The sequence below is a fragment of the Mesoplodon bidens genome (assembly GCF_964165515.1).
Source record: "Mesoplodon bidens genome assembly, chromosome: X".
Lineage (NCBI taxonomy): Eukaryota > Metazoa > Chordata > Mammalia > Artiodactyla > Ziphiidae > Mesoplodon > Mesoplodon bidens.
In genome coordinates, this window is record NC_138163.1 from 52,101,305 (window position 1) to 52,112,634 (window position 11,330).

Consider the following 11,330-nt stretch of genomic DNA (forward strand, 5'->3'; position numbering starts at 1 on the left):
GATTTGTTTTCTTTTACTGTCATTACAGGGACCCACAAAACTCTGACTGCTATTTCGTTTATAGTTTTCAGGTCTGTTCTTTGTTGTTTGGTTTTTGGAAGTGTTTGTTTTTTGGTATTACCTCTCTGAGGTGGGCTGAGGTTAATTCCAGCCATTTGACTATTTTCAGAAAATTCTGTTACTTTGTACAAACTAACTTAAGACAATCTGCCACACTACAGCAATAACTTGGTAAATCTATGCTTGGAGGAGTCATCTTCCATTCCGTGGAGCTCAATTTCAGTCTCTGTTTCTCCAGGTAGCATCTGAATGACCCTAGACAAGCTCCAGCACCTCAGTAAGCCTCAGCAACCTTGGAAAGTTGGTGATTCTGATATCAGAGCCCCTTGTGAGGAATTCATGAAAGAATAGAGGCAATGTAGCAAGTACAGAGCCTGGCGTACAGCTAGCACACAGAGTTCTCTGGGTTTGCCGTACGAAGGAACACAATGTAGTGTAGCTGAACCAGAGTCTGGCATACAGAGCTCCCTGTGTTTGTAGCCAGAAGTACCAAGGTCCCCTAAGCCTCCTGATCCCAGATGCCCTCCTCTGCAAGGGTGGTACAGTTGGAAAGAGTTCCCTGGGTGTTAGGCTGGTAGCAAACTCAGGGGGCAGTAATTACAGGAAGTGAAGTCTCCTCTGGTCCCCAGGGCTGTCCTCCTCTATGCCCTTGGGGAAGGGACTTCCTGTTAGGACTCCATCTTGTTTGTGTGGCTCTGACAAAGTGGTTTGGGGCTTGCACTCTCCTTCTTCGGCAGCCCTTCCTGATATTCTCCAAACCTCCAGCTCCAGACCCACAGATTCTCTTCACGAGCAGCCTGTGAGGAGAGTGGTGACAGATCACTGCCTTCAGGCCACCCCATGGGTGAGTTGGTCAGCATGAGACCTTGTCCTCAGATCCCCACAGGGCAGGAGGGATTCCGGGTTCCCTCCCTAACCTCAACCCACAGGACCCCCAGCAAGCTGACCCCCCTTTAGAGAAGGCAGGCAGAGGGCTCAGGCTCACTATTTCCCACTCTCTTGAGGAAATGGGCCAAGTGGGCTCTGACACACCCATCCTGATTCCATGTGGAAAACCTCCCCTCTTATGGAAATGGCCATGGCTGAGGTGAATTATTTCCCCTGGCTAAGGAAAAGGCAAATGTCATGTGATCTTCTCAGGTCTAGGGTTTGGAGAGTAGGGAGGGTCATCTAGGTGGGGCGTGGGATTGTGTAAACTAATATTCCTTGGATTTATATGAGGTGGGGGAGGGACAGAAAACCCACCATTACCACTGAGTATTACATTAACTAGTCAGGGTAAATTGTATTCGTCCATAGAAGCTTACTGAGGCTTGCTTTGTTGCCCAGTATATGATCTATCCTGGAATGTTCGATGAGTAGTTCTTATGTGCATTGTTCTATGTCAATTAAATACATTTGTTAACTTAAGTAACATTTTGAAACCTTCTCCCTCTAGCTGAGTTTTTGCCTGCCATTTTGTGCATCACTCAGTGAGCTGTGTAAAAATTTCCCACTGTGACTGTGAATTTGTCCATGCTCTATTTCTGTTAGATTTTGCTTTGCATATTTTGGCTCTATTTTAGGACATGCATACAAATTTAGAATTTTATATTAATATCTCCTTATTGCATTGAACCTGTTATCAAAAAGAAATCTCCTTCTTTCTCTAGTGATTCTTTTTTCTTTAAACTGTACCTTTACTTTTACTAATAGGGTTATACCAGCTCTCTGTAGGTTACTGTGGAAAAGGTATACATTTTGCCATTATTTTTTTATTTTAAAATTTCCTAGATGATTAAAATTTGCATGTGTCTCTTTTCAGGAGCATTTGATGGAGGGTTTCTTGTCCAGTCTGATAATAGCTGTCTTTCTATTTGGAATAATAGTCTGAAATTTTTAATGTAAAAGTAGATGTAATTTGGTTTATACATACTATCTTACTGTATATTTATTTTTGTCTCTTCTAAGTTCTTTTTCCTTTCCTTTCCTTTGAAATGATTAACATTTTATAACTATTAAATTGTTACCTCATGTGGCTAGATAAACATTCTTTTGCCATTCTTGTAGTGTTTACCCTTCAGATTACAATGTACATTTTTGCCCTTTCAGTCTAGTGTTAGTTAATTAGTTCTTTAAAACTCCTCAGACAATTAGGGGACCTTGAGACACTTTGATTCCATATACCCTCCAAATTTATTGTCATGCATTTTCATTGTCTATATATTTAAATCCCCAGAAGAAATTACTATCATTGTGTTATATAATCAACACTCATTTAAATTTGCCTACATATTCACAAATGTCATTAGTCTTTCTTTCCTGTATCTATGTGCCTCCACCTGGGAAGATATTTCTTCTGCCCAAGAAAGAGTCTATAATATTTCTTTTAGTTTGAGTCTTCTGGTCACAAATTTTCCGAGTTTTTGTTACAGGATGAAGAAATGAATGCCTTTTTTTAAAGAATGTTTCTCTTTAAAGCTTACTTTTTCTCCTGTTACAATAATACTGTTACACTGAGTTGATATCTTGTTACTTTTGGAAACTTCTCGAGAAAGATCTCTTCAAATACCACTTCTCCACTGTTCCCTCCCCTTCTTTCTGGGACTCCCATTAACCATGTGTTAGCTATGTTCACTGCATCACCTTTAATTATCTCCCCCTCGCTTTTGGTATTCTCCATGCTATGTCTCTCCAGGCTGCATTCTGGATCTTTTCATCGGACTTATCTTTCATATCTCTAATTCTTTCGTCAGGCAGGGAGATCACCTTTGACCCTTGAACCACCACACCAGGCTAGATTTCAGGGTAGGTTTTATTGTGCCCCTAGAGCCGAGCAGAGAAGAGAGAGTTAGAGGTGAAAAGCCACTTGTCCCAGGTCACATAACCTGAACCAAGCAGAGCAGGGACTAACATCACAGACTAAACCCTGGGTCCAGACCCTTTCGTCTGTGCTTGCTTTCTTCTTGGCTGTGAACACTCCCCACCTATCATTTCCTGAGAATTGGAACCACAGTGAAGTCTCTCAGCCTTTTTTTTTCTTCCTAACTATGATAATTTCCTATTTAGATTATAAAGTTGGTGGTATTTCTTCATTAGCTGTGATATTTACCCAGGAATTTTTCTGGTACTGAGACCATTGATGTGATATTCTCAATTTCAGGGTACAATAAGCAAGTAAACTCCTTACAAAGAAGAGCAAGATGCTGTCGTATTTACAGAAGGAGGTATAACAGCTGGTCTGAACAAGTCAGGCCTGGTATTCATCCTTCAGCCCAGCAACAACAAGATGGAGATCAAGCAGAAAGTGATGTTCACAAGGACAATGGAGTAAGATAGTAAGTGACCAGTCAGAATAGCTGAAGTGCACCAGCTAGTGGAACAAAATCATGTAGCTAAATATGTCACTCTTCTCTCTAACCTGGAAGAGTGAGGAATGATGGGATCAGGTTAACGGTTGAGCAATCTTTATTGTAGCTCTGCTATCATTGGGGAAAATGTAGAGAGGACTTCCCAAGACTATACGGACCACTTTCTTCTCTCCACTTCCCCACAGTGCTCCCTATGCCCTTCCATCCTGTCATCGGAGAGGCAATTTTCAGGAACAAGACGAAACCCCTGTTAACAAGGAGACAGAGCAAAAGCCTCCAGAGAGAAGAATGGAGAGAAACAGGCAGGATGAGACCTTGGGGAGCTGGTTCAAGATCAGAGTGAGTGTGCTGGCTAAATGGACCTAACATGTAGAAGAAGATGACAGAGAGGGTCATGTTGGGCGCATGTAGAGATGCTGGGACTTTTCTCTCGTGGCAGTGGAGCTGGTAATCTGTCTTGTTATTACTAGGAGTTAACGTCCTAGATCATGTGAGGGCAGGTTCAGAGAAGCAATATAAAGGGAGCAGACTGACTGCAGGGAGCATGGGAGACGCTGTCTAAAACAAAGGAGGAAACTACTGCCAAGGAGATGGAGCAACTCCACACCAGAAGACGCAGTTTGGCTCAAGCTGAGTGTGGGAGGAGGTTGAGTCTCTGGGATCCTCGTCAGAGGGGCAGGCCAGGTCTGCCTTAGGTAGGATCTCTTAGAACTTTATAAAAGTAAGTACGTGTGAAAGATATGAAGTCGATTATTTCAGGAAAAGTATTTAAATGGAAAGAAAGGGTATATAGGAAGTCCGTGTCTGGTGTAAAAGTTAGCGATAACAGATATTGTCCTATCTTAAGAAATTACCTAAAGCCTGAAAAAAGGTCCTAAAGCAAGACACAGCTGGGTCTTATCTTAACCTTGGATTCCATTGTATCACTTTTCTTTCCCCAATTATTTCTTTGCCTCCTAGGTTCCCTTCGGTATTAAATATGATGAGAAGTGGCTGCTGAATTTGATTCACAAGCAATGCAGTGTCCCCTTCACCCCTGTCGAAGTAAGAGAGGACATTGAGGCTGATGAGAGGAAACGGGGTAGATGGCAGGCCCAGATGAGAAATGGCTCTGGTCTCATATTATGCTTCTCTTGTCACTCTCCCTACAGTTTCACTATGAGAAAATGGAGGCCCAGTTCTTCGTTCAGAATGCCAACATTGCCTCCGCACTGAAGAATGTCAATGGCAAGATTTACAATGAGGCTAATGAAAGGGTGTGTGTCAAGGGCATGAGCAGGGCTAGCTGGGAGCCAGAGGGCAGGGCAGGGGCATGGTCTTGCTTGATCCCAGGGCTCAGATTTCCTGGAGCTTACCCAGCCCCTCTCGTGTTCTCAACAGATATCTATCTTTGTTGATCCCTGTGATGCACCCCACTCTGTGCTGAAGGAGCTGAGGTCAGAAAAGGTGGAGCAGATAAAGGTAATGCAGACTCAACACAACCTGTGCACTCACAGCCAGACCCACCTATTGCCCCCGATCACCACCTCAGACTCAGAGCCCCTGAACCCCATCCCTAACTCAGCAGCTGCCCGTGAAGGAACGATATGATGCCTCCCAGCAATCTCGTGACATCCAGAGAGTCCGCTCCGACCCTGGTACGGCGACAGCAGCAATTGTAGAGCAGGTGAGAGCAGAGCGGTCTAGCTGGGAAGGATACTCAGGAATGGTAACTCGGGGAGGGGTTGGTGCTGGAGCTGTACCAGCCAGGAGCCTCTCAGCCCCCGATTCCCTCCTCCTGGCTTCCTGGAGACTTGATGACCCGTGATACTGGAATGGCGCAAAACCCTAGAAATGGCATGGCTGCCTCCCTGCAGATCCATCCAGGGAATATGCCCAAGATGAGGACCTTAGACCCAATGTTGGGGCTGGTGGTGATGGTGGGAGAGATTACGTAGAAGAGGCAGATTGGTCTCAGGTATCCCCTGCTGGGGTCCTCACTCTAACTCTTTCCTCATCATAGCTTTTGGCCTTGGACCTGAGCGATAAGAAACCCTACCAGCTGCACGGCCTGTCCAACACTATGCCGAATGCTTCCAACACCAAGAACTGGAACCTGTCCAACACTGAGGTGAGGTGTGGTACCCAGATCCGTCTTTGAAGGGAAGGTGGGAAGGCTCATGTGATGGTGACAGAGGAAGGGAAATGGATTTGTAGGAAAAGGAAGGGACTAGGGGTGCACGGCCATCCTGGCTCAGTTTCTCTGGCCCATGTGGTTCCTCCTCATAATCACAGGTGAAGTCTGCAGGGGAGATGGACAAGGGTGAGCGGCTGGAGCCAGAAGGGGTGTGTGCAGAGAGAAACCCCCTGTGCACCACCTTCCCTGATAAGTCAACCAACATAAGGTCAGATGTATCCTCTGTTACCCGCTGGCAGCCTGAGCTACTCCCGAAAGTGCCCGTTTGCAAGGGGCAGCTGATGTGGACCTCAGGGAGGACTATAGACCCTATGCTCTCCTCTCTGCATCACAAAGTGGACAGAGTTTCAACCACAATCCATATGGGCCCCCAGCCCAACGTGTGCATATTTTACATTCTTACCTGCTGTGTCTGAGCCATTCTGGGGCAGGTGAAGAGCTGCAAAAGGGGTGCCATTTCACATTTCCTCTCTCTTCTTCCCTGACCCCCACCACGGGAGAGCTTCTTTCCCTTGCCTTTGTTTTCTCTCTCTCCCTTGTCTCTAGGCCCGTATGTCTCTGTCATCTCACCCCTCGTACCTTCACTCCCTTTCTGTCTTCATCCCCCTCCATCTCCCTCCCTGAGCCCCACCTCACTCACCTCCCTGCCCCAGCATCCTGGGCCACCCATGGGGGGAGTCCAGGTCTTGGTCCAGGTCTTGGCAGAGTGCAGGACCCTAAGTGAGGTGGCAGAGCCTCGGGCACACACCCCAATCCCTCTTCTCCCCACAGCCTTCAGCCGGGCCCTGGAGGAAGGAAGGGAGGGGAAGGAAGCCCTGCAGCATGAGTTTGAAATGCTGGTCATGGTGACACTGGAGAAGGGAGTCCGTGCATTCTGCGGGGAGCTACCCAGGGGAAGGAGAGGAAGGGAGGGAGGGAGGCGGGGAGGGAGGCAGGGCATGCTCTCCCTCTGTGTCAGTCGATGGGGGACGTGTTCAGGGCCCTGGAAGGCTGGGACACTGGGGTGTGGGTGTACTTGCTCCCATGAGGAAGAGGGTCACCTCCACAGTTTCGCTGACTTTTCTGTTTTGTCTTGATTTTGGCAGCTCCATCCTGGAATTGTTCCCCAAGTTACTAACCTTGGTAAGTGTATTCCTTGTTCACAGACTCCTCTAACTGGCACTGACAGCACCCACAAACTACTCTGAACCCCATTAGGTCTTGCCACAGTTACAGTTTTGAAACTGACCCTTAAACGTCCTGGGCGGAGGGGGATGGTACAGCCCCTGTGGGAACCTGACAGAGGCTCTGGATCTTCTTCAGCCATGTTCTTCACAGGCTTTGGGGAACCCACGGTGATGATCCAAACTGTAGTCCTGCCCATGGAATTTCCAGGGCCCTTTCACCCCTGACCTCTGACCCTCACCGTCTCTTGGGCCCATCCTTTTCCCTGATCATCCAACACCACCTCCTGGTCTGCACTGCTGACATCCTCTTCTCTTCCCCAGGATGGCCAGGAGACATCCCCACTGGCTAAGTGTGGTATTGAAGCCTGCAAGCGCTTACCAACCTGCAAGGTGAGGCTGGAGGATCAAGCCGGGTTTTAAGTGGAGCATGAGAAGGGTGTGTCAGCCCTGGTCCTGAGGACTGTTTTGATTCCAGGGAAGCTACTTTGGATCTGATGAGCTGAAGAGCCTAGTCCTGCAATTCCTGAAGCAGTAAGTACCTCTTGGAAGCTGAGCAAGGGGAGGAGGGCTATGAGAGGTGAGGCCACCTAAGCACAGGTCTGCTCAGGGGAGTTTTCAAGTCTCATTTGAGGTCCAGACCACAGAGATAGACTGTCTTCACTGCCCTCCCTTAGGTACTACTTGATCCATGACTACGGAGACCGACAGGTTCTCGCAGGGGCTTATCACGAGGAGGCCTGCTTCTCCCTGACCATTCCCTTCCACCCCGAGGACCCAGCCCCGTGAGTATCACAGCACAGGCTCTGCTCCTAGGCCGTGTGGCTCCCCAGCAGATACAGGCCAGCTCCTGCAAATACGCACCACCCACTGTTGCTCTTTGTCTCCTAGAAGCAGCTTGTGCGAGTACTTCAAGGACAGCAGGAATATGAAGAAGCTCAAGGACCCCCGTGAGTGTGCGATGGGAAGACTGGGTGGGAAAGGGCGGTGAAGGGGTCAATCATAGGGCCCAGGGCGTGGCAGCCCCTGACCTTCGCTCGCTTGCCCTCCCCTCACAGACCTGCGGGTTCAGCTGCTGAAGCACACAAAACGTGTCATTGTGCACACCCTCTGTGGGTTGCCCAAGACTCAGCATGACTTCAGCTCCTTCGTGGTGGACATTTGGTTCCAGATGGTGAGCGCCTGCTTCCTCCCTCGGGCGGTCCCAGGAAGCCATGGGTGGGTAGGAGGTGGAGGTGGTGACTGGGCGCCTGGGCTCTTCCCTTTCAGGAAACGATGCTCTGCTTCTCCGTCAGCGGGTTGTTCGAGGAAGGTAAGTGTGTGTAGACCCCCACCACTGATGTCTCATTGCTGCCTCCCCCTGGCCAGGCTCACTCCCAGAACCACCTAGCTTCCCTGACCCCCTCCCCTCCCCTCCCCCACTATGTTCTCCAGCCCTCAGGCTTCCCACAGACAACCCAGGTCTGAGCTGTGTCCGTGTTTGTCTGCCCTGCACACCCTGGGCGTTGGGGACATAGGCTGTGGAGTTTGGTGCCTCTCATCCCAGATCCTTACTGTGAGAACTTGGGCCGCTATTGAACCTCTCAGTTTCCTCATTTGCACAATGGGGTAGAAGTATCCACCTCTTGGGCGGCTGTGAAGAATGCATCCCGTGAACTTGTGTAGTGGTTGTCAGCGGCCATGTCACTGGGCGCAGACTGCTCCTATAGCTGCCCTCCCCATTCGCGACACCCTGGCCCCCGTTAACAACTGCCCTCTTAGCATGAGTGTCCAGTCACTCCCTGACTGGGGACCGCCGTGTGAGCATGTACAGCACGTGCGGCTCTCAGGGGTACTGTTGTTTGTTTGCTGTTGAAGTGGAAGGAAGTTCTCAGGGCTGTGTGCGTGCCTTCACGCGGACCTTCATCGCTACCCCTGCCAGCTACTGCAGGTGAGAGCCCTGTCGTGGGTGGGAATACCCATCCTCGCCTGGGCTCAGGGGCGTGGGAATGTGGTGGCACAGACCTTAGGTTTACTCGGTATTGTGGAAAGCCAGCAGTGAGATCCCAGGAGCAGTCTAGCCTAGTGGTTAAGAAGAGTATGGGCTCTGGAATCGGCCTATGCATTCACTCCTTCCCCAACACTCACTCGCTGTGTCCTTGGTCAAGTCATATGACCTCTGTGTGGCTCAGTGTCTTCTTCTGAGAATGGGGATCAGAGTGTCCAGCCCTTGGGCTGTGGTAAAGGGTAAATGCGAAATTGCCCGTGGGTTGGGGATAAACCTATAAATCGAGTGAAGGTGGTAGACAGCCTCTCCAAAGGTGGGCTCTGTGGGGAGGGGCAGAGGTACCAGTCAAGGAACCTGGGAGACAGACACAGGAGGGACGTGGAAGGAATCTGGTTGCTGAGTGCCACTGGGAGCAGAGTCAGTATTGGGGGTGAGGGTGTCCATCCATCAGTTGTCTGGGGGTCCATTTTTCCTTCAGTCTGTGCATCCTGAATGACGAGCTGTTTGTGAGGGATGCCAACCCCAGTGAGACCCAGCGGTGTTCTGCCTCCCAGTGCCTACACCCACCTCCAGCTCCATGTATACCATCTCCCAGCTGCAGCAGGACATCATGCAGGCATCCTCCACCCCATCTGAGATGAACCTCTAGTGGTCTCAGAAGTGAGTGCTGAGTTTGCATGGGGATAGGAGGGAGCTGGGAGGAGTAGAGGAGGGATTAATGGGAATTTTCAGGTCATTATTTTAAATCTATTTTTTCTTACAAATGTTTACTTGTGAAAAAGTCCCTAATTTCACACTAATACATTTCCATGTACTATAAAATATAGGTTTCCTATCTTATATACTGTTTTGAAACTTCTTTTATTAGTAGTACCAGCATAGTTTCTTCTCAGTATATGTGAAGCTACATTACTCTTTCTAAGATCAATATATCAAACAATTGAATTCCTGGAAGCCATAAGCTACTATTGATAGCCATTTACCTTTTCAACTCTTTTTCAGCATTACATGCAATGGCATCTGCTCATTCTGGTACATACATGTTGGTAAACTTGAAGGCTTGCTCTTGTAGCATAGATTTAGCAGTGAAGTTGTGTGGTCACGTGTCTCCAGTTTGGTCCTAAGGGAGGTCATCTATCCTCCCGCACTACAGGTGCTTTCAGTACAATGACTAGACTATACCAGAGCTAAACATTTCTTTACTCATCAAAAAGTGAATTCTGAGAATTCAGAGATAAGACGAAATAGACCTCTAGGGTTTCAGGAAGGTGAAGGCGGACAGAAGTCAGGTGCCCTGGGGTTGACACTCACGGCTGCTGGCTCTGCTGACATCCCAATTCTTTGTCTTTACTTTCTTCAGTCCAAGGGCAAAATTCCAGATGAGACCCTCATCCACTGACCTGGGATCTTGAGAACAAAACTCTGCAAATGAGCCTTTAGATGTCATTTTCATCCTCATCATATTTGTTACCTCTCTTCTCTTAACTGAAGCCATATCCATGACTTAGCTTGCAGTCCAGCTAATCACGAAGCCAAAGGTTACCATGTAGGCCTGCCCGTTGCTCTATATTTTTCCCACGCATGATCCTTGTTTATCTTTATATTAAAGAGTAACATTGCACATTATATGTTGTGTGTCTTGGATTGCTTTTCCCCTGACCGAACCATGAGTTAGTGGGGCCAGGACCAAAAGGTCCCATCTCCCGCATCATCCCTGGCAGTCTCTAGCATTTATATCTGACCTACACAGTGCTTGAAAATTATACAGTAACAACTCCATTCCTGGACTACCCTAAAATCCAAGCTTTGCCTCCTGATAACCTTCTCTCCACCACTTCAGTACTCACAAGTTGTGACCGTTCTGATGTTCACTTCTATAAACAAATATAATGGATTTAGCAAGTAAAGTACCATATTTACTCCAATAATTATGGGTTTCTTAATCATTTAACAGGTCTAAAGCTTTGTTAACATTTTTATTAGGTTCTTAGGCTCTGTACCAAAGACTGTATTCCCCACAAATCCTGTGTTGTTTTTTTAACTTTTTAAATTTGAAATAATTATAGATTTACCAAAAGTTGCAAAAAAATGTGTAGAGAGGTCATGTATACCCATCACTCACCTTCTCCTAATGATAACACCTTGTATTACTTTAGTACAGTATCGAAACTAAGAAATGGACATTCGTACATTCCACTGAGTTTACCACAATTTTGCCATTTTACATGCACTCATTTATGTGTTAGAACACTTGTGTATAATACTTATATATATAATTCCATGCACTTTTACCAGCTGTGTAAGTGTTCTAACTATCACCACAAACAAGATAAAAAACTGTTTCATCACCACACGTTTCCCTCATGTTAGCCTTTATAGCCACACCCACGTTCTTCCTGATCCCACATTCCTGAACTCTGTCAAAGAGTAGTATAATTTCCTAAATGTCATAGAAATGGAATCCTATAGTACATTACCTGTAGGAATGGATTTCTTTCACTCAGCATAACTCTCCTGAGATCCATCCAAGTTGTAAGGTGTGTCTATCGTCTGTTCCTTTTTATTGCTGAATAGGATTCCATGGTGTGAATGTA

At 47.4% G+C, this 11,330-nt stretch overlaps 1 protein-coding gene across 1 annotated transcript; it reads left to right on the top strand.

The window, feature by feature from the left end:
- Nucleotides 1–900: 900 nt before the first annotated feature.
- On the top strand, nt 901–9,385 carry LOC308608810 (nuclear RNA export factor 3-like; the record flags this gene model as incomplete). The annotated part of the gene is made up of 16 exons (XM_081222143.1): nt 901–904; nt 3,203–3,377; nt 3,596–3,749; nt 4,371–4,454; nt 4,562–4,666; nt 4,791–4,871; nt 5,413–5,520; nt 5,685–5,794; nt 6,672–6,708; nt 7,074–7,142; nt 7,228–7,283; nt 7,427–7,534; nt 7,641–7,699; nt 7,808–7,923; nt 8,019–8,061; nt 9,291–9,385. 16 exons carry the CDS (start codon nt 901–903, stop codon nt 9,383–9,385), a joined length of 1,404 nt encoding a protein of 467 aa, XP_081078269.1.
- Between the last annotated feature and the right edge of the window lie 1,945 nt (nt 9,386–11,330).